The sequence below is a fragment of the Cherax quadricarinatus genome, chromosome 23, assembly GCF_038502225.1.
Source record: "Cherax quadricarinatus isolate ZL_2023a chromosome 23, ASM3850222v1, whole genome shotgun sequence".
Classification (NCBI taxonomy): Eukaryota; Metazoa; Arthropoda; class Malacostraca; order Decapoda; family Parastacidae; genus Cherax; species Cherax quadricarinatus.
The window spans coordinates 1101080-1128772 of record NC_091314.1 but is presented as its reverse complement, the minus strand read 5'-3'; the positions used below and the strand labels follow the sequence as shown (position 1 = coordinate 1128772).

Sequence of the window (27693 nt, the reverse complement as noted above, 5' to 3'; positions counted from 1 at the left end):
AACCCACACCTAGCCAAGCACGTGAAGAAACTAGAGAAAGTGCAAAGGTTTGCAACAAGACTAGTCCCAGAGCTAAGAGGTATGTCCTACGAGGAGAGGTTAAGGGAAATCAACCTGACGACACTGGAGGACAGGAGAGATAGGGGGGACATGATAACGACATACAAAATACTGAGAGGAATTGACAAGGTGGACAAAGACAGGATGTTCCAGAGACTGGACACAGTAACAAGGGGACACAGTTGGAAGTTGAAGACACAGATGAATCACAGGGATGTTAGGAAGTATTTCTTCAGCCACAGAGTAGTCAGAAAGTGGAATAGTTTGGGAAGCGATGTAGTGGAGGCAGGATCCATACATAGCTTCAAGCAGAGGTATGATAAAGCTCACGGTTCAGGGAGAGTGACCTAGTAGCGATCAGTGAAGAGGCGGGGCCAGGAGCTCGGACTCGACCCCCGCAACCTCAACTAGGTGAGTACACACACACAAACACACACACACACACACACACACAAACACAGGAGCTATGACTCGACCCCTGCAACAACAAATAGGTGAGTACACACACACACACACACACACACACACACACACACACACACACACACACACACACACACACACACACACAAACACAGGAGCTATGACTCGACCCCTGCAACAACAAATAGGTGAGTACAAATAGGTGAGTACACACACACACACACACGCGCGCGCGCGGACACACACACGAATCTATCAGATCCATAGAAACTAAGTGCGCTATTCGACGTAGCCATAAAGAAGTACCTGGATGTTTGTCGAGCGTTTCTGTGGCATCGTGAAGTGGCGGGGTGGAAATACAGCCGAGGTAGGGTCGAATTTTGAAATGAGTTTCGGTAAAATAACAGCGTTTAGTTTATAGATTCAGCTGAGCAATATAAATACAAGATTGTCTTTACAATACATTCAGTAAGACAAATATGTGTTAGAAACAATATGGGCATAGAAAACCTTTACCATATTTTTAGACGACATTTAGCTCTCAGAACAAAACACAGTGTATAATAAGTTTGTACACACAGTACCTCACCTCGACCTTAATCATGGGCGAGTCTTGCTTCGTAGGTGGTGGTGTTGTCACTCGTGTAAGATACATACAACAGTATCTTACAGTGGTGGTGCCAGTGGTGTAAGATACATAAGACATAAGAGGCTGATAGTGGTGTTAATGTGGTGTATGATACACGACGGTAGTTTGTTTCCAGCTTTGGTAGTAATCTTGTGCAGTACTGTATCAAAGACTTTCTTACAATCTAGTAATGAACAGTACGCCCCATAATCTTTCATGCCTCATTTCTATCAATGTCCCATAATTCGTGAACTATTATATTCACTGAAAAACACCAAAACCATAGGGATCATACAGCGTCTGAGGAATGGGAGATAACCAAGTTTGATTCAAGCTGAAAGAGACGGTAGCCTTAGATCAATAAACTCAACAGAATCCAGGCACTCCCTTGAGAGACTAGCATTCTTGAAGCCATACTAGTGCTCTGTGAGGAATTCCGTGTTATCTCTGTGTTCCACTACTCAGGACAGTACATTTTCAGGTATACAGGCCTGAAGGTTAATATTGTGTATATTTGTTAATAAGCCCAAAATAAGAAGATGAGATATATCTGTTATAATGAGTTTTGAATTACCTAGCTATTACCAAGAGTGAAACTGATGGGGATTTCTGTGGTGGAATTTCCTCTGCAGTCTTGAGATGCCTACGAGGCAGAGAGCTTTGTAATCTTACGTCCCTCTCTACCAGGTGAGGTAAAGGGATGATAATGGCCCTTTCCTATCTTGAGAGATATTTTCACCAAGAGTTCCACGTGCCAGATGCCACCTCTAAACCCAGGTGGCACCTCCTATATGAGAGCTTGAGACCCAGTTGTTGAGTATTATGTATGTTATAGTAACTGACGGTCTGATATATTGAGAGTGATCAGTAATCCTCCTCCTTGATTCGCCGGTACTCTCCCGGCCCGGGTCTGTCAACAGTGCCGTGAGCTGGTCCGCCTATTGTAAGCCGGGCAAGCCGAGTCTAAATGCCATGAGGGCAGCCTTGTGTGAGGCTCCAGGAAAGATGCATCTTGACTGGTTGCGACTTTTCAACCAGAGATCCCGATTTGTTGCATCGCCCTGTGTTCATTAGTGAGAGACGTCAATGGCACATGTACTTATCATGTGCTCTAATAGTTGCTCTGGGTCTTGAAGTAAATAATTACAAGACCTATAGAAGTTTATTTTCTGGATTTAAGCAGGTATCCAAACTCTGATAGTGCTCTTGATGATGAGGGTGTTACAGGCTCGTGTGCTGAGTACTGACTGTAATGATTTAATGACACGGATACGGCGTGACATGCGATTGACGTCTTGTTCTGACGTCATCACCAAAGGACCCCAGATAGTATTCACACCTGGGGAGCAGTTGAAGTCTTCCTTACCTTGTTCATTAATAGACTGCAATTCATAATTTGTGCTAGAGAGGTAGGGACCAGATTGAGTGTAAGTATTGGTAATAGGGCTAGTAGAGGGATCCCTAAGCTCTGGAGCCTGTCAAAATATCAAATCATGGGTCGTGTATTCACCCCCATACCTCGGTTAAGTTCCGCTGATCCAGTGATTAGGTGTGTTGGATCACTTATCCTGGTAATGGAACCAGGTATCACCATCACGGTAAGTACTTGTGATTTACAGCCCTTGTCGAGGAAATGTTCACCAGAAGTTTAAGAATGTGGGACGGCTGCCATTTCTCTTGGTGGATGACTGACCCCTAATTAACAGTCAGTTAAGTAACTCATAAGTAAGAGTATTTAGCTATTCCTCGAAAAGTCTCAACCAGGTACCTTTGGATCACTAAATTCTTAATCCTTAATTACAGTTGTTTCCGGATCACCGCTTGCTGCAGCTGTCTGGCTAAATCATTGTGTAGCCTAGACCTGTAGTTGGCTGTAACTAAATGTCTGGTTACATCACCGTGTAGCCTAGACCTGTGGTTAGTTGTAGCTGTCTCCCTATATCAATGTGTAGCCTAAACGTGTAGCTTGCTGTAACTAAGTGTCTGGCTACATCACCGTGTAGCCTAGACGTGTGGTTGGCGGTTCCTTGAAGCTTCTCACTTCCTGTTGCGAGGCGTCAGGAAGGTTATGATGGTGCTGATTTTGATGGCCTCGGAGCTAGGCTTCTTATGTGCGGTGCAGAAGGAAAGCCAAGCCAGGCTTGCCCACCTACAACCCATTCTCGTCTTACACCGCACGTTTTCGAACGTATTATCTAGAATCAATTTCTGAACGTTCTCATCGTTGTTTATGTTTCCGTGGGCCTTGGTTGTCATATACAGTATACCCACATTAATTTTTGTTTTATTTTATATTTGAGTAGGATACTTAAAATAAGCCTATATATATTGACGTATATATAGGTTTATTTTAGGTATCCTAATCTGTCAGTAGGGTGCCTCTTGGAACACCAGTGATAAAATCTGCACATTTCTCACATTGCGTGACAATGATGGACATGGTGATGTGTTGCCGTAGAGTGAATGTTATCTAACTCCCGACATTATTCTATGATGTTCGTTTCCGTCATTACCCACAGCAATGTGCTGCAGCTGGAGATGATCTTTGTGTTTTAATTCACTGCTACACGTAAAGTAAACTGCTTAGCGTGATATTTTCTGTGTGTATTCCCTATCTTACGTGTGAGTAAGTAAGTAAGTAAGTTTATTCAGGTATACACAAATACAGTTACATAGAATTATCATACATAGCAGCATATGTGTAGAGAACCTACGATAACCCAAAAAAGTTAGACAGAGTGACTTATTTCCATTGGGGTCCTTTTACCTTATTATTATAATATAAAGGTTATAATATTTTCTTATTATTCTACAATGAAGATAACATCATATTATTATACTAAAAAGACTATCTACTACACCAAGGTCATTAAGACTATCTACAATACGAGGGTCATTACTAGGAATATGGTAAAATTTACACGTATGTTAGCTAAGTGTCGGGTTCAGTAATGCCAATCCCATCGCCCTGCCTTTGGCCTAAAATTCTCATCCTTATAAACGAGCACACGAGTTTCCCTTGGTAACCTACCTAGAAGTGGAGCAGGAAACCCCAATATATACAAGATCTAGTGGCCAAGGAAGGAAAATTCTGCATCAGGCCGGGCTGGTAACAGGCTCGCGAGAGCCATAGTGAGACGACCATCACACGAGTTGGAAGGTGTAGTAAGTGGGATACTACAAGGATCATCACTACGATGCTTATTATTCTTGTTATATGTAGTTATCTGTCGGAGAGGATTGAATCCTACAAGTCAGTAACGTAAACCTAATAACAATAAAAATGGGAGACGATAAAGACCGGATATTGGAAGGAGGAAGATTTGGAAAAGCCATTGGGGTGGTTGAACAAGTGGCTACTGGAGGTTAATCGAAACAAGTTTAAGTAAATTGGGGAGGGTGAGAAAAGACCACAAATTTACAACATGCATGAGCCATCGTTACATTTTATTTTTTTTTTTTTATATATACACCATGAAACCAACTTCAGGAAATCCTGCGTCAGTCTCTCGCTCGACGAACAACAGATAACGTAGAGACGTGATAAAAACCACACAGCCGTAAATCTTTCTTAACATTTGCTTGCAACGAAAGAGTTTTTTCGTAAGGGTTTAAACTAATTCCGCTTCGGGAATAAAACCTTGAGTCCACTGTGGTTTACCGAGAGTCTACAGCTGGGAAGAGGCATAATGACTATAGCTGGCGCACAAGAATGTACCACTATAGCTGGCCACAGTTTGCTCACAAGAAAATCCGCTGCTCGAAATAAATAGGTGTTTGTCAAAACGAAGATCCTGTTTAGCTCAAAACTGTTGAAAATGTTGCGAAACAGTGAATACGTTGTCCGACCTCTACTGCACTAGCTAGACGAGATGACATACTGCTGACAGGTACCAAGGCATAGATACAAAGAGCAGAACATTTTTACGTCGCTCTGTGTGGAACTTAATCAAGACTTGATAAAAGTTCTACACAGAGTGAAACAGTGTCACATTAAAAGCTTGTTCTTCAACTTGTGTCTTTTTTTTATTGTCGTAGCTAGATAGAAATAGATTGTTACAGCTCTAATGAAATCACTTTGACATGGGTCTCTCTCCCTCTTGTAGCTTCCACAAACATGCCTACTGTGGCTTCCACAAACATGCCTACTGTAGCTTCCACAAACATGCCTACTGTAGCTTCCACAAGCATGCCTACTGTAGCTTCCACAAACATGCCTACTGTAGCTTCCACAAACATGCCTACTGTGGCTTCCACAAACATGTCTACTGTAGCTTCCACAAACATGCCTACTGTGGCTTACACAAACATGCCTACTGTAGTTGGTCGATGGATCTATAATTTCCTCACTAACAGAACACAGAGAGTAGTCGTCAACAGAGTAAAGTCCGAGGCAGCTACGGTGAAAAGCTCTGTTCCACAAGGCACAGTACTAGCTCCCATCTTGTTCCTCATCCTCATATCCGACATAGACAAGGATGTCAGCCACAGCACCGTGTCTTCCTTTGCAGATGACACCCGAATCTGCATGACAGTGTCTTCCATTGCAGACACTGCAAGGCTCCAGGCGGACATCAACCAAATCTTTCAGTGGGCTGCAGAAAACAATATGAAGTTCAACGATGAGAAATTTCAATTACTCAGATATGGTAAACATGAGGAAATTAAATCTTCATCAGAGTACAAAACAAATTCTGGCCACAAAATAGAGCGAAACACCAACGTCAAAGACCTGGGAGTGATTATGTCGGAGGATCTCACCTTCAAGGACCATAACATTGTATCAATCGCATCTGCTAGAAAAATGACAGGATGGATAATGAGAACCTTCAAAACTAGGGAGGCCAAGCCCATGATGACACTCTTCAGGTCACTTGTTCTATCTAGGCTGGAATATTGCTGCACTCTAACAGCACCTTTCAAGGCAGGTGAAATTGCCGACCTAGAAAATGTACAGAGAACTTTCACGGCGCGCATAACGGAGATAAAACACCTCAATTACTGGGAGCGCTTGAGGTTTCTAAACCTGTATTCCCTGGAACGCAGGAGGGAGAGATACATGATTATATACACCTGGAAAATCCTAGAGGGACTAGTACCGAACTTGCACACGAAAATCACTCACTACGAAAGCAAAATACTTGGCAGACGATGCACCATCCCCCCAATGAAAAGCAGGGGTGTCACTAGCACGTTAAGAGACCATACAATAAGTGTCAGGGGACCGAGACTGTTCAACTGCCTCCCAGCACACATAAGGGGGATTACCAACAGACCCCTGGCAGTCTTCAAGCTGGCACTGGACAAGCACCTAAAGGCAGTTCCTGATCAGCCGGGCTGTGGCTCGTACGTTGGTTTGCGTGCAGCCAGCAGCAACAGCCTGGTTGATCAGGCGCTGATCCACCAGGAGGCCTGGTCACAGACCGGGCCGCGGGGGCGTTGACCCCCGAAACTCTCTCCAGGTAAACTCCAGGTAAACTGTAGCTTCCACAAACATGCCTACTGTAGCTTCCACAAGCATGCCTACTGTAGCTTCCACAAATATGCCTACTGTGGCTTCAACAAACATGCCTACTGTAGCTTCCACAATCATGCCTACTGTAGCTTCCACAAACATGCCTACTGTAGCTTCCACAATCATGCCTACTGTAGCTTCCACAAACATGCCTACTGTAGCTTCCACAAACATGCCTACTGTAGCTTCCACAAACATGCCTACTGTAGCTTCCACAAACATGCCTACTGTAGCTTCCACAAACATGCCTACTGTGGCTTCCACAAACATGTCTACTGTGGCTTCCACAAACATGCCTACTGTGGCTTACACAAACATGTCTACTGTGGCTTCCACAAACATGCCTACTGTGGCTTACACAAACATGCCTACTGTGGCTTACACAAACATGCCTACTGTAGCTTCCACAAACATGCCTACTGTGGCTTACACAAACATGCCTACTGTAGCTTCCACAAACATGCCTACTGTAGCTTCCACAAACATGCCTACTGTGGCTTACACAAACATGCCTACTGTAGCTTCCACAAACATGCCTACTGTGGCTTCCACAAACATGCCTACTGTGGCTTACACAAACATGCCTAATGTGGCTTACACAAACATGCCTACTGTGGCTTACACAAACATGCCTACTGTAGCTTCCACAAATATGCCTACTGTAGCTTCCACAAACATGCCTACTGTGGCTTATACAAACATGCCTACTGTGGCTTACACAAATATGCCTACTGTGGCTTACACAAACATGTCTACTGTAGCTTCCACAAACATCCCTACTGTGGCTTACACAAACATGTCTACTGTACCTTCCACAAATATGCCTACTGTGGCTTCCACAAACATGCCTACTGTAGCTTCCACAAACATGCCTACTGTAGCTTCCACAAACATGCCTGCTGTGGCTTACACAAATATGCCTACTGTAGCTTCCACAAACATGCCTACTGTAGCTTCCACAAACATGCCTACTGTGGCTTACACAAACATGCCTACTGTGGCTTACACAAACATGCCTACTGTAGCTTCCACAAACATGCCTACTGTGGCTTACACAAACATGCCTAATGTGGCTTACACAAACATGCCTACTGTGGCTTACACAAACATGCCTACTGTAGCTTCCACAAATATGCCTACTGTAGCTTCCACAAACATGCCTACTGTGGCTTACACAAACATGCCTACTGTGGCTTACACAAATATGCCTACTGTGGCTTACACAAACATGTCTACTGTAGCTTCCACAAACATCCCTACTGTGGCTTACACAAACATGTCTACTGTACCTTCCACAAATATGCCTACTGTGGCTTCCACAAACATGCCTACTGTAGCTTCCACAAACATGCCTACTGTAGCTTCCACAAACATGCCTGCTGTGGCTTACACAAATATGCCTACTGTAGCTTCCACAAACATGCCTACTGTAGCTTCCACAAACATGCCTACTGTGGCTTACACAAACATGCCTACTGTGGCTTACACAAACATGCCTACTGTAGCTTCCACAAACATGCCTACTGTGGCTTACACAAACATGCCTACTGTAGCTTCCACAAACATGCCTACTGTGGCTTCCACAAACATGCCTACTGTGGCTTACACAAACATGCCTACTGTGGCTTACACAAACATGTCTACTGTAGCTTCCACAAACATGCCTACTGTAGCTTCCATAAACATGCCTACTGTAGCTTCCACAAACATGCCTACTGTAGCTTCCACAAACATGCCTACTGTGGCTTCCACAAACATGCCTACTGTAGCTTCCACAAACATGCCTACTGTGGCTTCCACAAACATGCCTACTGTAGCTTCCACAAACATGTCTACTGTAGCTTCCACAAACATGTCTACTGTAGCTTCCACAAACATGTCTACTGTAGCTTCCACAAACATGCCTACTGTAGCTTCCACAAACATGTCTACTGTAGCTTCCACAAACATGCCTACTGTGGCTTCCACAAACATGCCTACTGTAGCTTCCACAAACATGCCTACTGTGGCTTCCACAAACATGCCTACTGTAGCTTCCACAAACATGCCTACTGTAGCTTCCACAAACATGCCTACTGTGGCTTACACAAACATGCCTACTGTAGCTTCCACAAACATGTCTACTGTAGCTTCCACAAACATGTCTACTGTAGCTTCCACAAACATGTCTACTGTGGCTTCCACAAACATGCCTACTGTAGCTTCCACAAACATGTCTACTGTAGCTTCCACAAACATGTCTACTGTGGCTTCCACAAGCATGCCTACTGTAGCTTCCACAAACATGTCTACTGTAGCTTCCACAAACATGTCTACTGTAGCTTCCACAAACATGTCTACTGTAGCTTCCACAAACATGTCTACTGTAGCTTCCACAAACATGTCTACTGTGGCTTCCACAAGCATGCCTACTGTAGCTTCCACAAACATGTGTATTGTAGCTTCCACAAACATGTCTACTGTAGCTTCCACAAACATGTCTACTGTAGCTTCCACAAACATGCCTACTGTGGCTTCCACAAGCATGCCTACTGTAGCTTCCACAAACATGTCTACTGTAGCTTCCACAAACATGTCTACTGTAGCTTCCACAAACATGCAAGCTATGGAGTGTCGCAGCTCACACACACACACATGGAACTCCAGTTTAAGCCTCAGGTGATGAATAAGTAGATATATTTGATTTTTTTTATTTAAAAACACAGTAGATTTGAATTTTGTCGATTGCAAGACCTGTACTTCAGTCCCCCAAAAATTAAGAGTAAAAATGAACTCAATGTACATGATATGCGCTTGTATATGTACCCTGTGCTACATTACAACTACACGGTGTTGGTATGTACATGAACACTGTGCTAATAGTCTACTATATATGACTGAAACAGTGAGTGGCTACCTTACTATATATGATAGTTTTATAGAGGGAATGAAAGCTAGCCGTTTCTCTGTTATATTCTATCACAAGATGAGTTTCGTATATCATGTCATGAAATATGTCAGCCTGAGCTTCAGAAATGTCATTCCAGCAGGGCTGGACTTGTTAAACCTTTATGGAAGTTACTATGATGTGATCCACAGAACTGGACCTTTCCTTCCCTTGTCATACCAGGGATAAGGACTGAGCTTTTTAATTGCGCCTGGCAGTGCCACTTATAATTTTCCATTTATTTAATTGTTAACTTGAACAATCAATTAACCACTTACCCAGACAAGTGCAGAGTCTAACTCTCCACTTGGCAAGCCACTTAGATTACCTTTTCATATAAGGGTGCGAGAGAACGTTTCACCTCTTGGAAGGCAACTCATTAGTATACCTTAAGAGGTTCAGTAGGATCACAATGAAATTAGAAATAATTCTTAGGGGGGATAAGTTGAAACAAAATAATGCATTTATTAGTACTATAATAGGTGGTTATGAAGTTACTCGGTTAGTATTTTATCCTCTCCCTTGGATCGAACTTAATTGCTTCGCATTTCCCATGCAATGTATGACATGGGTTTAGCGCTTCCTTACATTACTTGGGAACTTATTTCTCTGTACAGCCTATCCATGGTTTATTTATTTATTTATTTAATGTCTTTGCAAACATTACATTGGGATTTTGTATTTACAATAGTGGGTTGCAATGCAAAGACAGCCTCTATTACGCCTAGCATTATGGGCCAACTTAACATTATTGGCTTACAGACTACTTAACACTAAGGATTATAACATAGTTGTACAGTAGGACAGTAATTATTCCATAGTTGTACAGTAGATTATTAATTATAAGTGAATCAAAATTTGTATAAGACAAAAGATATATTCATATATTCAAAAATGTTTTTTGTGAAAACAATGATTGAATTATATTCCTGTCAACAATGGATAAAAGATTCAAAGTGATTGTTGAAGTTATGATGTTGGAGTACATAAGTGAGTATGTGTGTACTGAGTATTTAGCATTTAGTCTAGGGTGATTAAGTGGCTTTTGAGAAGAGTCTTAAATTGATTTTCAGACTGGGTTACTTTAATATCTTCTGGTAATGAATTCCATATTTTGGGGCCCTTTATGTGCATAGAGTTTTTACACAGTGTGATATGGACACGAGGTATATCAAAAAGAGATCTGTGTCTTGTGTTGTGGCCATGTGTCCTGTTTAGGTTGGTGAGGAGAAGTTTGAGTGGAGGGTTTATATTTGCGTGTATTGTTCTGTGTATGTAGTTTGGTGAGGAACTCTTGATCCGAGTAGACTTATCCGCCCTTTCCTTGGATCAAACCTGAATGCCTCCCATTCCCCAGGCATTCATTTGATATCCTACGGGGTTTGCGCTTCCACAAAATAGTGATGTGATGTTGACTAGAGGACGGTGGTTTGGAATGAATGAGTGGAGGGCTAAGCCCACTACGTCAAGAATTCTGGGTACATAGGTGCTAGATACCACTTAGTTATTATTCGTCTTCACCACTGGACTCTTGCCACCCGCCGTGGCACTGCCACTCCAAATTACCTGGTAGTTACAACACTCATGGCATAGTAAAACTAGAGCAAATGTTAAATAGCTAGTGAGTAAGGGAATAATTTGATGTTAGCGTGTGGAAAGAAGTGGCAGTTCAGTATGTGGGGATGGTTGTAGTGGTGGTGTTGGGTAGGGAGGAGGGATTGTGCTGGATAGGAAGGGAGGGGGACTAGACTGAGTGTGTTAGGGAGGGGTTGGTGAGAGGGGGGATATTGTTTGGGGGTGTGTTGGGAAGGAGTGAGGAGGTGGTGGCAACGTCGAGACTCGGGTAGTGTAGTGCAGGGAGTGTTAGTGTTGGGGTGTGTAGCTTGTGGTGGCTGCTGGCGGCACTGTGTCGTGTTTGTAGCAGTGGCTGCCATATTCATGAGTTACTTGAGAACTTCTGCAGCAGTCTCCTCCAGTACTGTGTCCACCCCAGCCAGCTACAACAAGCAGTAAGAATAGCAGCAGCTGTTGTATGTGTGGAGGTCTGGTACGCAGCCATAACCTCACCACATTGTGGTTTACACCTGCCTACCGCACACGCTGTATGTCTGCCAAGAAACACAAATGTGCACATATTCACTTCCCTCAATGAACATGTGTATATACACACTCGTTTAGTTCTGTGTCGTTATTAATGCTTAGTGAATTGATAAATCAAGTGATGCCGATTACCCCAGAGTTGAGATTTCAGCAACTAATTTATTCTTTCAGATTGATGCTCATCTCAGAATCTTAAATCAAACTATAATTTTCTGCAGATAACGACAACTTTATTCAATCTATTTGCACTAGTTTAATCATTACTTACTGACGGAAAGTATAAACATTCAGAGGGAGCTCTCATTCCCCTGGTTTCGTGATCTTTACACTTTAGTGCTCCCCCCATGTTTATAATTGCTTTTTTTTTTAAGTGTAATAGGTGATTAAGCAATATTTAATGTGAACATAAATTTCGAATCTTCCGAAGGCCTTTTATTGTGAAAAAAATGAAGTGGGGTAACTGGAAGGTGTTCATAATGGTGTGTAACTGGCCAACTTCACCCATTGCAGGTGTTGGTAGTAAGACCTTGGTTTTACTTGTTTTATCCACGGTCTTGCTCTATATGCACCATAAGATAAGATTTCGTTCGGATTTTTAACCCCGGAGGGTTAGCCACCCAGGATAACCCAAGAAAGTCAGTGCGTTATCGAGGACTGGCAAACTTATTTCCATTGGGGTCCTCAATCTTGTCCCCCAGGATGCCACCCACACCAGTCGACTAACACCCAGGTACCTATTTGCTGCTAGGTGAACAGGACCATCACTGCGTCCTTTTGACTACTTGACATCTGTCCTCATGCTGGTGCACCAGTGTTCTGGACTATATTATAAACGATTAAAAACAAAGTCCTCGACTTTCTCCTTGGGAATCTATGGAATGATAATGTGCTCATGGAAGTAAATCAAATAGTTATAAATCACCGAGAAACTTCTACAAAGCCAGAATTTTGTTAAATTCATATAATTCAGATTCATTAAATATGCAAGGAAGTAAATGTAAATACAAAACTTTTGTAGGCTATAAATTATATTAACTTGTTTAACCATGTCAGCCAATAGTAGTATCACCCAGTTCAAGGGTAAAGTTAAGCAGCACATAAGGTGAACATTTAAATAGGAGAATGACATTTTACATTGCTAATACAACGTTGCATCACGAGTAGGCAACGTGCCAACTTCTGGTTTATACCTTGTTGATTCAGTTTGTATTAATGTCTGCTCTAACCGAAAAAAATATATATATTGTTGAACTAATTTACACAGCCTTCATTTATTAAAAGTTCTACCAATAATTGCTAGTAATGGAAGCTTAGTAATACATCATAGTCGAAGTTAGTAATAAACTGGCAGATAAATCATACGTAGGCATGCATGTGCAGGGAGCTGTTGTAAGCAGTGTTTCAAAATTACCTCTTGATATTAGAGGCAGACGAACAGATAATCTGGGTAGTCCGCTTAACGGTGCCTTTCTATCTGGGAACTTGTAGCGCTTAGTCACAACTATATACAGTACATGATGATAATTTCAAAAAGTACATGTACACAGGCCACAAAATAGAGCGAAACACCAACGTCAAAGACCTGGGAGTGATCATGTCGGAGGATCTCACCTTCAAGGACCATAACATTGTATCAATCGCATCTGCTAGAAAAATGACAGGATGGATAATGAGAACCTTCAAAACTAGGGAGGCCAAGCCCATGATGACACTCTTCAGGTCACTTGTTCTATCCAGGCTGGAATATTGCTGCACACTAACAGCACCTTCAAGGCAGGTGAAATTGCTGACCTAGAAAATGTACAGAGAACCTTCACGGCGCCCATAACGGAGATAAAACACCTAAATTACTGGGAGCGCTTGAGGTTCCTAAACCTGTATTCCCTGGAACGCAGGCGGGAGAGATACATGATTATATAAGAACATAAGAACATAAGAACGAAGGAACACTGCAGAAGGCCTACTGGCCCATGCGAGGCAGGTCCAAGTCCCTACCGGCTTAAGCCAATGCACCCAACCTAGTCAGGTCAGGTCACATTGACTTAAGGGAGGAACACGGCAACCGACCTGTTAGCACAAGCTATCAGGTCTAACTCACACCCACCCACATCTACTCATGTATTTATCCAACCTATTTTTAAAGCTACACAACGTTCTGGCCTCTATAACGGTACTTGGGAGTTTGTTCCACTCATCCACAACTCTATTACCAAACCAGTACTTTCCTATATCCCTCCTGAATCTGAATTTTTCCAACTTAAAACCATTGCTGCGAGTCCTGTCTAGGCTAGATATTTTCAGCACACTATTTACATCCCCTTTATTTATTCCTGTCTTCCACTTATAAACCTCAATCATATCCCCCCTAATTCTACGTCTTTCTAGAGAGTGCAGTTTCAGGGCCCTTAGTCTATCCTCATAGGGAAGGTTTCTGATACATGGGATCATCTTTGTCATCCTCCTTTGTACATTTTCCAGAGAATTTATATCCATTCTGTAATACGGTGACCAAAACTGTGCAGCATAATCTAAATGAGGCCTAACCAAGGATGTATAGAGTTGAAGAACAACCTGAGGACTCCTATTATTTATGCTTCTTGATATGAAGCCAAGGATTCTATTAGCTTTATTGCGAACACTTATGCACTGTTGTCTTGGTTTCAGATTACTGCTAACCAGAACTCCTAAATCTTTTTCGCAATCCGTAATATTAAGATCTACATTATTTAGTTTATATGTGGCATGGTTATTGTCCTGTCCAACATTTAGAACTTTGCATTTGTCTATATTAAACTGCATCTGCCACTTCTCCGACCACTGCATCAGTCTATTCAAATCTTCCTGGAGTGCTCGAATGTCCTCGTCAGAATGAATTCGACGGCCTATTTTGGTGTCATCGGCAAACTTGCCGATGTCGCTCTTTATGCCCTCATCTATGTCGTTTATGTAGATTGTGAACAGCAGGGGGCCCAACACTGACCCCTGTGGAACACCGCTCGTGACGCTTCCCCACTCTGATTTCTCCCCATTTATGCAAACTCTCTGCTGCCTATTTGTCAACCATGCCTCTATCCAGGAAAAAATTTCTCCTCCTATTCCATGTGCTTTAATTTTCCTCAATAGTCTCTGATGTGGGACCCTGTCAAAAGCCTTACTGAAGTCCATATACACAATATCATATTCATTACCATGATCTACCTCCTCAAATACCTTAGTGAAAAAAGTTAATAAATTCGTAAGGCAGGAACGCCCCTTTGTAAAACCATGCTGAGATTCGTTGATTAATTTATGCTTTTCAAGGTGGCTACGAACTGCCTCGGCAATTATTGATTCCATAAATTTTCCCACTATGGAGGTTAGGCTTATTGGTCTATAGTTCGAAGCTAAGGACCTGTCACCTGTTTTGAAAATAGGTATCACATTTGCCATTTTCCACTTATCTGGCACCATGCCAGTTTGTAGTGATATGTTGAAAAGATTAGCCAAAGGTGTGCTAAGCTCCTCTTTACATTCCTTTAGAACCCTTGCATACAGTTCATCAGGGCCTGGGGATTTGTTAGGTTTTAATTTATCTATTTGCCTAAGGACCATGTCACTTGTGACCCTAATAGTGCACAGTTTATTATCGTCCTGTTCTACATAATTTATCATTACTGGAATATCACTGGTATCCTCCTGTGTAAAAACTGAGAGGAAGTATGTGTTAAAAATTCTACACATTTCCTTATCACTGTCAGTGAGCTGACCCGAGGAACTTTTGAGTGGGCCTATCTTGTCCCTGATCTTACTTCTGTATACCTGAAAGAATCCTTTTGGGTTAGTCTTCGATTCTCTTGCAACTTTAACCTCATAATCTCTTTTTGCTTTTCTAATTCCCTTTTTTATTTCTCTCTTTAACTGAATATATCGATTTCTTAATTGCCCCTCTCCTCTTTTGATTTGCCTATATATGCCTCTCTTTTGACCAATCAGATATTTTAATCTATTGTTCATCCATTTAGGATCATTTTTGTTTGATCTGATTTCCCTATTTGGAACATAATTTGACTGAGCAGCTAGAACTAAGCCCTGGAAAGCATCATATCGGCAACCATCACCACCTACCTGACCCCTAGTCAGGTCATTCCAGTTCAGCCCACCTAAGTAATTTTTCAGTCCTATGAAATCAGCCAAGCGAAAGTCAGGGACGGAGACTTGATTGCCATTATTAGGGGAATTCCATGATATGTTAAAACTGAGTGATTTGTGATCACTCTCCCCAAGCTCATCATTAACCTCAAGATTATTAATTAGTGTTTCCCTACTGGCAAGAACCAAGTCAAGGAGGTTATTTCCCCTAGTTGGCTCTGTCACAAACTGTTTTAAAAAACAATCCTGGATCGTATCAAGAAAGTCACCCGACTCTAAATTTCCTGTCAAATTGCTCCAGTCAATCTGTCTATAGTTGAAATCTCCCATTAGCACAACATTTTCGTATGTGGATGCCTTACGAATTTCGTCCCATAGAAGTTTACTGCACTCCCTATCAAGATTTGGGGCCCTGTAAATCACACCCAAAATTAGTTTTTCTCGGCCCTCGAGAAGCTGTAACCAAACAGATTCAGTGGCTGACGCTTCTAATTTAATATCTTGTCTAACACAACAATTTAAATTGTCTCTGACATACATCGCTACTCCACCACCTTTCCTGTTGACCCTGTCAGTGTGGAATAATTTATAGCCTTGTATGTGACATTCAGAGGGCATCTCTCTATCTTTCAGATTGAGCCAGGTCTCTGTTATAGCAATAATATCTATGTTTCCTGCACTTGCAATTAATCTTAGCTCATCTATCTTATTTCTAACACTCCTGCTATTAGTATAGTAAACCTTAAGGGAGCTAGTCCCTTGCTGCCCTCTGCTGTCCCCCTTTGTTTGCTGACCTGTTCTATTGTCTTTATTTATAACTTCATGCTGAATGCCTTTTATACATTTACTGTTTCCAACCCTAGTGTTGCAACCTGCTTGTTTCCCACACACACCCATACCTCTATCTTCCATCAGTTTAAAATCATAGGCATTTCACCAACGGCCTTCTCAATCGAGTCTGCAAGTGCTACCACCCCTGCCCCAGAGAGATGAACCCCATCCCTTGCATACATATCATGTTTGCCATAAAAGTTGTTCCAGTTGTCAATGAATGGGATTGCAAGTTCCTTGCAGTATCTGTCTAGCCAGCAATTTACACCAATTGCCCTAGACAACCATTCATTTCCTACTCCCCTTCTAGGCAAGATGCTACATATGATTGGGATCCCTCCCTTAGACTTAATGAAATCCATAGCTGACCTGTACTTATCTAGCAGCTCTTCTCTCCTACCCTTCCCAATATCATTTCCACCAGCACTGAGACAGATAATGGGCTTGTTCCCATTACCTGACATGATATTATCCAGTCTGTTGACAATGTCCCCAACACCAGCTCCAGGGAAGCACACTCTATCTCTCATCTTCTTATTCCTATTACAAAAAGCACGGTCAACATATCTTACCTGAGAGTCACCAACCACAAGAATGCGCTTACCTTCATTAGCAGGGGCAGTAGTACCCTTACCTTCACTGGCCACTGCAGTACATTCATCCTGGAGAACAGAGAAGCGATTTCCTACCTTCAGATCTTCACTCTTAACTTTCCTTACTCTGATGCGCCTCCCATTACTGTGAACAACTCGCCACTTGTAGCAGGTGCTGGGCTGCACCTCACTGCTGGTAGCCGTTGCTACCTCCCCACCTACAGCCTCCTCACAGTGAGAGACAGACTGCACCTCACTGCTAGAAGCCTCATTCCCCACATCTCCAACCACCTCACACTCTCTCCCAGGCCCATTGAGGTGGACCTTCAGCCTCCTAATCTCCTCCTGGAGAAGCAAGACCTCCTCCTTCAACTCTCCAAACTCAGTTTTTAAAACACTGCAGAAGCAAGCCATGCTTTGTAACCGTCCACACTAATCCCCAAAGCAGCTCAGGGTCTGTGACCTCACGTGACGACTGACCACTGTCACGTGACGACTGACCACCTGGAAAATCCTAGAGGGACTAGTACCGAACTGCACACGAAAATCACTCGCTACGAAAGCAAAAGACTTGGCAGACGATGCAACATCCCCCCAATGAAAAGCAGGGGTGTCACTAGCACGTTAATAAGAGACCATACAATAAGTGTCAGGGTCCCGAGACTGTTCAACTGCCTCCCAGCATACATAAGGGGGATTACCAACAGATCCCTGGCAGTCTTCAAGCTGGCACTGGACAAGCACCTAAAGTCGGTTCCTGACCAGCCGGGCTGTGGCTCGTACGTTGGTTTGCGTGCAGCCAGCAGCAACAGCCTGGTTGATCAGGCTCTGATCCACCAGGAGGCCTGGTCACAGACCGGGCCGCGGGGGCGTTGACCCCCGGAACTCTCTCCAGGTAAACTCCAGGCCTAGCTGACATTAGTGACATACTACTATTAAGAAAGCCGCTTGGTATGCAGAGCATTTAAGGCAAATTAGGTAAATTTTGTCCCGGGATGTGACCCACACCAGTCAACTAACACCCAGGTACCCACTTTAATGATGGGTGAACATAGACAACCGGTGTAAGGAAACACGCTCAATGTATCTACCCCAGCCGCGAATAGAACCCGGACTCTGTGTGAAGCGAGAGCTTTTCCCACCAGGCCACAGGCCACCAGTGGGAGATTGGATAAGCCTTGCATGCCCTTGTGACAATCTGGGCATATTGGAAGCTCCTACTCTTCTCGTTAAGGCGTACATTGAATGTATATCTATGCCCATCTCCCCTCGAGGGAGGTTCCTTGACGCTGGTAAGGAGCTCTTGATCTAGGGAATTGGAGCTGTACAGAAAAGTTGATAGAAGCAGAAGAAACTTGAAGACGATGTAATCAGTCCATCACCCTTAAAGTTTTGAGGTGGTCAGTCCCTCAGTCTGGAGAAGAGCATTGTTCCATTGTCTGAAACAATATCTATCAACTTTTCTGTACTCGACTGAAGAAGCCTACTGTGTAGGCGAAACGTTTCGAAATAAAGAATACCTAACTGTTGCATGTGTGTCTTACCTAACAATCTGTCGGTATTTTATACCATTTTAATGTTCAATTGGATCTGTGCTCCAGTTACCTGAATTGAACCTGGATACCGTCCATCCTCTCCCACATGCGCTCTATAATCCTACAGGTTTAGTGCTTCCCTATGATTATAATAATCTATGCCTATCTACTAAAGGCATGGGGTTACCCCCGACCCCTCAAGTTGCTTAGTATGTCATTGTGACAGGTTTGAAAAAGATACAATATTTAAACACTAGGACATTTTATTGGAAAAGTTCCGGCTATGAGCTAACAAATTGGAGCAGAATTTTGCAAATAAAACTTGTATTTAAATGTCGAAAAAAAATGTTACTTAGTCTGGATTCTCAGGTTAGATATATGGATGAGGGAATACAGTAACGACGTAAATCCCCTGACGACACAAAAACAGGGCGAGAAACTCGTGGGGAATTTTAGGGAGCCGCTAGATGACTTGGATAAAATTGGTGTGCTTAGTGGCAGATGCAATATGAATAAAGGAAAGGTCCTAAGCGGAAAAATAATGTAAGGGACCTGGGACTAGTAATGTCTGAGGATCTCACTTTCAAGGATCACAACAGTGCCACGATCGCACGTGCAAAGAAAATGATAGGATGGATAATGAGAACTTTCAAAACGAGAGATGCCAAGCCCATGATCCTTTTCAAATCACTTGTTCTCTCTAGGCTGGAATACTGCTGTACATTAACATCTCCATACAAAGCAGGTGAAATCGCAGATCTAGAGAGTGTACAGAGATCCTTTACTGCACGTATAAGTTCTGTCAAGCACCTTAACTACTGGGAACGCTTGGAAGCACTTGACTTGTACTCGTTGGAACGCAGGAGGGAGAGATATATCATAATCTACACTTGGAAAATCTTGGAAGGAATGGTCCCAAATCTGCACACACAAATCACTCCCTACGAAAGTAAAAGACTGGGCAGGCGATGCAAAATGCCGCCAATAAAAAGTAGGGGCGCCATTGGTACACTAAGAGAAAACACCATAAGTGTCCGGGGCCCAAAACTGTTCAACAGCCTCCCATCAAGCATTAGGGGAATTGCCAATAAACCTCTGGCTGCCTTCAAGAGAGCTGGACAGATACCTAAAGTCAGTGCCGGATCAGCCAGGCTGTGGCTCGTACGTTGGACTGCGTGCGGCCAGCAGTAACAGCCTAGTTGATCAGGCCCTGATCCATCGGGAGGCCTGGTCATGGACCGGGCCGCGGGGGCATTGATCCCCGGAATAACCTCCAGGTATGAGATTCTTGAAGTCACAAAAGGGTTTTTGAATGGTTTAAAAATTGTGTAGGATTTGCAGCTATGTTGTATAAATATTTCTCGCAAAACTGTTTTGGTTAATGCGTCACTAAAGCAAATTCTTGTTTTCAGTAGCATGGAATAATGCAAAATGTTTATATTCGTATAAAGATGTAGTTGTACTCGTATAATTGATAATTAATATATGTAAGTATTGGCTTAATTGCGACAGGCATGATGTGTATGAAGCCAGTAAGGCAGAACAAGCCGTTATGACAGTTTCTTAGTGTAGATCTTGATAAAGCCGGCTCAGGAGTAGGAAAACTCGCGAACATGACTTACGAAATCGTAACGACACGATTGCAAACAAACCATACCCCGGCCGGGATTGAACCCGCGGTCAGAGAGTCTCAAAACTCCAGACCGTCGCGTTAGCCACTAGACCAGCTAGCCACAATAAGTCATGTTGACGGCAGTGAGGGGACTTGAGCTAGAGTTCGTCACGGCCACGCTAGCTGGAGATTCGTCTGTAAAAACTTGCATTTGTGGTCACAGTGGTGCCTATGCTAACCTTCCTATGGTGTAGAAATATACCTAGTTGGACGAATCTTATTGTGGCTAGCTGGTCTAGTGGCTAACGCGACGGTCTGGAGTTTTGAGACTCTCTGACCGCGGGTTCAATCCCGGCCGGGGTATGGTTCGCGAAACTGTAACTAGTGATGATCAGCAGTCACTTGGAGGCCATATATTCATCGTGAATTCTATCACTCGCTAGTATTTGTGCCTTGCCAAGCACCATCATGCGAGTAATGGCTTGATTAAGCTGAAAGGCGAAATATTACCATTAAAAACTGAAATTATATAGAAAAGATTAAATTTTGTACTTCTTTTTTTTTTCCAGCGTCAGGTAGTTTTAATAAATATCAATCACTAGCGATTGCCCTTTACCATACCCCCAACAAATACACAAGATCTATGGTTATAAATGACCCAGTTTTATACTTTACAATTCATTAAATAAAGGAAATAATAAAAGGTCGCGGCCGCTGCGGACAAGGCAGCCGCCGTCGCCACGATCGTGAAAATAAATCGCTCATTTTGTTATGACATTTAAAAAATCAAATTATGAAGTCATAATTTTTGGTGAACGCAGACGACTAACATTGAGGATGTTTTGCCCTTGAGGTCTTGTGTGACACTCCTTCCTTCCACAGCAGCTCATGTTTACGTGCACTGTGCACATCACCCACCATTAAGACTTGTCGCATTCCATACTTCTGGATATGCTGACTGAAAATACCAGCAAATGTGTAGCATTCTGTTTTGTTGGAATATAGAGAAAGTAACTACATGTACATAAAATAACTGTCACGATCTTGTCCAATGGGTTTTTTCTGAACGGATGGAAATGGGGGGTTTTGTTCAGATTTTTCTTTTATGTTTTCATTTATCAGATATTACCACGTATAATTCAATCAAAAGGCCTTGCATGTATGTTGGCACATGGTAAAGCCCATAATTGCTGTGTAATAAAATAAAAATGTGGGTTTTATCTGGTAACCCTGAGAATGTTTTTTTTTTTCTTTTACATACATTTTTCATGTAAAGCATTTTCGGCAAATTAATATTTCAATCAGCATTAAAGTGCTTGAATATATATATATATATATATATATATAATATATATATATATATATATATATATATATATATATATATATATATATATATATATATATATATATATATATATATATATATATATATATATATATATATATATATATATATAGGGGGGGGGGGGGGGAAGAAGAGATGGGAGGGAAGTTTACCTGGAGCTGCTTTTGGAGGTCACCACCCTCTCGGCTCGGTCCCAAACCAGGCCTCCTGGTTGCTGTCCTGATCGATCAAGCTGTCAGTGCCCCCGTCCGCACTCCAACGTATAAACCACAACCCGGCTGATCAGGAACTGTTATTTAGGAATCTCTCAAGTTTCCTCTTGGCAGCTAATAGTTTGTTGATGATTCTTGTGCTTCATACGAAGAGTGTCGAGTCGTGGTCTTTCAACATTTAGTTTTCTGTGTACTCGTCGCTTTCCTGCTTTTTATTAGAGGTACGCTACAGTCTGCCAAGCCTTTTGTGTTCATACTTGGAAATTTCGGTGTGAAAGAAGAGAGGAGAGATAAGGGGATGGATGGGGGGGGTGGAGAGAAGGAAATGAAAGGGGGAAAAAGAATGATTGAGGGGGGAATGAAAATAATGGAATGAGTAAGGAGAATGAAACGGAATGAGTGAGGATAAAGGGAATGAAAGTGGAAGGAAGATTAAGAAAGGTATGATTTTTATTTCCTGGTATACATTGGGGCGAGCGGGTAGTGAGGCAGGAACCAGCCTGTAGGATGGGTCTCACCCGCCCCATTCCTTGCCCCATCCCTCTGAAAAATCCAGTCTCAACTAAAACTGGTCAAGCGGGTGGGTAAGGGAGAGACAGGGGATGTTGGGGGTCTCACGGCTGCTTCCCTCACCCCCCACACTGAACCACCACCACTGGAGAAACTTTTAATACGCCAAGATGTGTGTCAGCAGCATCATCCGACAGGAATCATGGCTGCTTCTAGCCTAGTGTAGCTGCGCACTTGATTTAGAACTTCAGGACCTGGGCGAAGACGATACTTGGATCAAATCTACAAACATTTGCCGCACCTGCCCATCTAGTAAATGTATTGCTCAGTCACACGTTTCAGGACTAGATTTTCTTGGGCCAATGTTTCAATGTGTAGAGATGCATGTAGGCTGACTTGTGGATTGCATCCTCGAGAAGAGGGCTAAAGGATCCCAAAGGCAATAAGCCACACTATCTTTCCTTGATATTCATCTGTTTAATCTGAATAATCTTCAGACCGGCAACTTTACCGTTGTGCCCGGGTTAATGTCCACTAGTTTGACATTTTAAAAGATTAGAGCAAGAATCATGTTTATCTAACGCATATATCACACATAATGGTTTTTGTCGTGCTTCATCTCAGTCGTGCCTGCAGTAATGATGTCAAGCATTCCACTATGGGTTCAGTAACTGCGGTAGCTTTAGTGTCCTTCCAGCAGAGCTTGGATGGCTTGTCAAGTTAAAGGTAGTGGTGGTCTGGGGCTCTACCCCCCCCCCCACCACGCCCATCGCCCTCACCTCAACGCTAAGTAGTGTTCTGTTAGCGCTCACCCGCCCGCGCATACGCCCGCTGCTGTTCTTCCTCAAGGCTATCTCCAGTTAAACTGCTCATATATACGCCCGCCGCCCTTCCTGAAATTTACTCTTGCTGTTAATTCTTCTTCCCTACATACCCATGCGCCCGCCGCCCTTTAGGCTAGCCTGAAGCTGCTACCCGCCTACCTACCTACGAGCCCGCCGCCCTTCCTCAAGGCTAGTTTTGCTGCTAACCAGCAAACCCGCCCACTAACACGAAACCCTGTGCGTCACAACTGTTAAACAACAAAATTCTTGGTTTAGGAAGGAAAAACTCAAATATGGTTCACGCGGTTTGTCCCCCCCCCCCAAAAAAAAAAAAAAAGACATGCGATCATGGCGTGATAACGCGTAGAATAAGGTCACTAGGTAGTCCATGAGTAGGTAAATGCATATTGAGTTTGAGACAAATCAAGGTGGTAGTTAAATAAAACATTATTGAAATAAAGTAAAAGTTTACTATCCCAACGCACGAACCTGGTACCCTTTGTTGTTTCTCATCTTCGTTGCACACCGATGAAAACTTTCCGAACGGTACACAATACTCAAATCACTTCGATTGCGTTCTGACACAGCTGAGAGAAACCTGGAAATAAATAATAATAAACAAATCTGAAGGATCGGGGTCCAAATGTATATGTGGGAGAAAGTTGAGAATAAACCCAGTAAAAAAAATCGGAAAAGCTGAACCACAACCTTTAAGCAGTGCCTGATCATCCAGACTGTGATGGTCGTGTAGGCCTGTGTTGATCAGGCCGTCAATCGGGAAAACTGACCTTAGAGCTGGCTGTGAAAGAACTCTTGAAACCAAGACACCAGGGTAGTGTTGCACCCTCACTTGCCCGTTGTGTACTCCTGAGAGTGGGAGTTGCACAAAGCATGACAGGTGTGCATTGTTGTAGTGCTCCAGTCAAGTGGCGGCGGCGAGCAGAGGGCAAGTGAATTTATTGCACAGTGCCACTCAACCATGCGTGCGTGACGCCTCCACATCTTGCAGCGTGCGTGACTTGCCCCCCTACATCTTGCAACGTGCATGACTTACCCTCCCCCTACATCTTGCAACGTGCATGACTTACCCCTCCTACATCTTGTAGCGTGAATGTTCCCCTTACGTCTTGCAGCGTGCGTGAGTTCCCCCCCCTACATTTTGCAGCGTGCATGACTTCCCCCCCCCCACATCGTGCAGCGTGCGTGACTTACCCCCCTTCCCTACATCTTATGTGATAACTACCCGCATTTCTAACACTACACATTTATCATAGTTATGAGTGCGTCACACTGTGGATGCGTCACACGGTTCTAGGTATGATCAAGGCCACTCACTGACTGACACACTGTTGATTAACCACATTAAGGCCGGAAATACCTCTTGATATTGGAAATCTTATTGTAATTGACTTTCCCGGAAGGGTAATGAACATTTTTGGATAGTCATGTTTTGAAGGCTCATTGCTCTTTTGAGGCTTGCACCCAGCCCAGGACTCCTAAATTCGAAAAGAAATAGAGCAGGAATAATACCAAATTATACTCTGAATGCGAGTCGCAAACAGCAACAGCCTAGTTGACCAGACCCTCAACAAGGAGTCCTGGTCCCGGGCCCGGACCCACTAGGAGCGAAGCTCCCAAAACAGATTACAGGCAAAAATCACAGTGAAAATGTGTTGAACTTATTTGCAGTCGTAAATGATTGAGGGAGAATGTCCAAGAATTCTGCCAGTGCAATATATTTAACACTTCAGTTTCACACTTGAAATAAATACCTTCCTAATACTAACGTTCTTACTGGAGCGTTCTGCCGCTGTGCAACTAGAGCTTTGTCAAGAGTGTCGCGACCGTTATTTTTTTTTTTTTATAATTGGCTTTTGTTATTGGTTTATGGAGCACTCGGGTGAATTTTGGAAATGAAGATAGGCTGATGGTTGCTGCCAACCACTGAAGATGTCAGGGCAGAGAACTGAGACCATTCTTGGACTGTCTTGTTACTAACCCAGACAAGGGTGTATCAGGCTGGTGACCGGCTGTCATGCTAGCCCAGAAATACTTTCTGCCTAGTGGTGGTGGTGGTCCCTGGCACTCCCACACTATCACCTGGCACCCTGGTCTTTCCCCCTCCCCCCTTCCCGTCTGCCGGTGTTGTCTAGCACCATCATACTAGGAAAGGTGTGTACAACACCAGTTGTTTGGCACTTCGGGAACTTGGTGTCCCTTTTTTTTTTGGGGGGGGGGGGGGAAGGTGGAAGTGGAGCCAAGCCAAGAGGGCGCGTGACCATCATGTTGGTCATGGCTCCTGCTTCCTTACTCGCCACTCCATTTTGTCTTTTGTATTGTTACACAAGACCGGGGGGAGGGATCTGACAGATCTTTGTTATAAAATGACTCGCTCTGTGATGTCTGCACTACAGCGGGGACTTGGCAAGACGTGTGTAAGGACTGCATACTCTAACCACTGACTATGCTGGACGATTAAGATTGGTGCAACTAGGTTGTGATGTAGTCCAGCTGGGCTTGTGAGGTCTCTGGGGAGACCTAATTTGACCAATTATATGGTCACACCTTGCCTTGGCAGGCGTCTGTAGCCACGCCCACGTCTGAGGTCTTTTGTTCTTGACGCCTCAGACCTAGGCGTCAGGTCGTACACGTGGTACATACACCATTGGGGAGGGGGGTACTTTGACTACGATATAAGCCCAGGAAAGAGCGGGGCAAGGAGGTTGTTGGTGACAGGTCCGTCGAGCGAGAGCTCTGGACAGCCGCGTGTGTAGTAGACCACGCATTGGGAATCTCGGGTCAGCTGGTCGGTGAATTAAGAGTGAGTACTAGTCCGTGTTACTGATAACATCTACCCTTCCCCCTGGTAATAAGTCTCATAGGTCAATTGTTATATTGTGTAAATTTCCATCAGGAGATGTTGTATTCTAGCCCTTTTATGTTATTAAGTAAACTATAGCCATAGTTCCCAGATGCTGTGCTTTCAACGAGAGGGACCCGCATGAGCGTTCCTAAACGCCAATGAAGTCCACACAATGAGACATGGCCCAATTTAGGAAGTGCTAGGGTCGGCCAGAAGCTCTGGCTAACCCCTCTTCTAGTAGAAGCAGTAGACAGATCTGGAGGTGAGATGACAAGAATACTGCAATGGCCCTATGTCCTCCTCCGTCGACCCCTTCATATTTCTGCCCAAGGATTTGGAGAGAGCTTCTCCCTGGGTCAATAGCATGGCCCCAAGTCAAGCCAACCGTGTCATTCACTACTAGCCAGTGAAGCTTGGGAAATGATGATTAGAGTGGTATTAGTACGGTATCTCTACTGCTAGGGGATGCCCTATGTTATGTCAGCTGTTGGGACAATAATGTGTTGTATATTATGTGAGCTAGCTCCTTGCCGGGAGGGATCACAGTAGAGATAGGATGTATTTTCTTTTCAGGTGGAGACTTGTAAACACCAATCGGCTCGCCGTCAGAAGAGGATTCCTTTATGTGAGGGATGGGAGGTTTTCTTTTAGTTCCTAGAAATGGGATAATGATTGGTCCTGGTTGCGATTCCTGCCTTGTCATGAATGGTCACGGTACGGTGCAAGGAAAATGCGACATTGTGGTCGTGTAATGGTTCAGTTGCAAGTACTTGAAGGAATAATACCCGCTGGAGCTGTTTTCTACGCCAGGAAAACCTTACGAGGTTTGGCTCAATGGTTAATTAGCGAGGGTGACTACAGGAGCTAGTTTATTTCTAGTAGAGTACAGGAAGGCACTGGAGCCCGATATTTAGTTTTAAGGAGACATGACGGATAAGGAGGTTTCGCACCAGAGTCATTGTTATTCGTTTCCTGTGCTAGAATTTATTAAACCTACTGATCTGTGTGAATTCATATTATTTGCTATTGTATTGTAATAGATTTAAGGGGTTAGGATTAAAATAGTCTAATAACTAGGACAAATTGTCCTAGTTCTCAGATATTTTAAACTGGGGGAGAAAGGGGGATGTGATGTAGTCCAGCTGGGCTTGTGAGGTCTCTGGGGAGACCTAATTTGACCAATTATATGGTCACACCTTGCCTTGGCAGGCGTCTGTAGCCACGCCCACGTCTGAGGTCTTTTGTTCTTGACGCCTCAGACCTAGGCGTCAGGTCGTACACGTGGTACATACACCATTGGGGAGGGGGGTACTTTGACTACGATATAAGCCCAGGAAAGAGCGGGGCAAGGAGGTTGTTGGTGACAGGTCCGTCGAGCGAGAGCTCTGGACAGCCGCGTGTGTAGTAGACCACGCATTGGGAATCTCGGGTCAGCTGGTCGGTGAATTAAGAGTGAGTACTAGTCCGTGTTACTGATAACATCTACCCTTCCCCCTGGTAATAAGTCTCATAGGTCAATTGTTATATTGTGTAAATTTCCATCAGGAGATGTTGTATTCTAGCCCTTTTATGTTATTAAGTAAAC

The 27693-nt window shown here is 43.5% G+C and overlaps 1 protein-coding gene across 3 annotated transcripts in view; it reads left to right on the top strand.

Annotated features, from left to right (window-relative positions):
- The window catches only part of LOC128685602 (phosphatidylcholine:ceramide cholinephosphotransferase 1), a 136717-nt gene that overhangs the window by 58329 nt on the left and 50695 nt on the right, over positions 1-27693 (top strand). The window contains exon 1 of one of the 3 annotated variants that reach the window (XM_070087740.1): positions 11374-11561. The exons of the other annotated variants lie outside the window; for them this stretch is intronic. Coding sequence (XP_069943841.1) covers positions 11491-11561 — 71 coding nt within the window. The 5' untranslated portion in view covers positions 11374-11490. Of the gene's footprint in view, positions 1-11373; positions 11562-27693 lie in introns of those variants that run through there. 3 annotated transcript variants of the gene reach the window in all.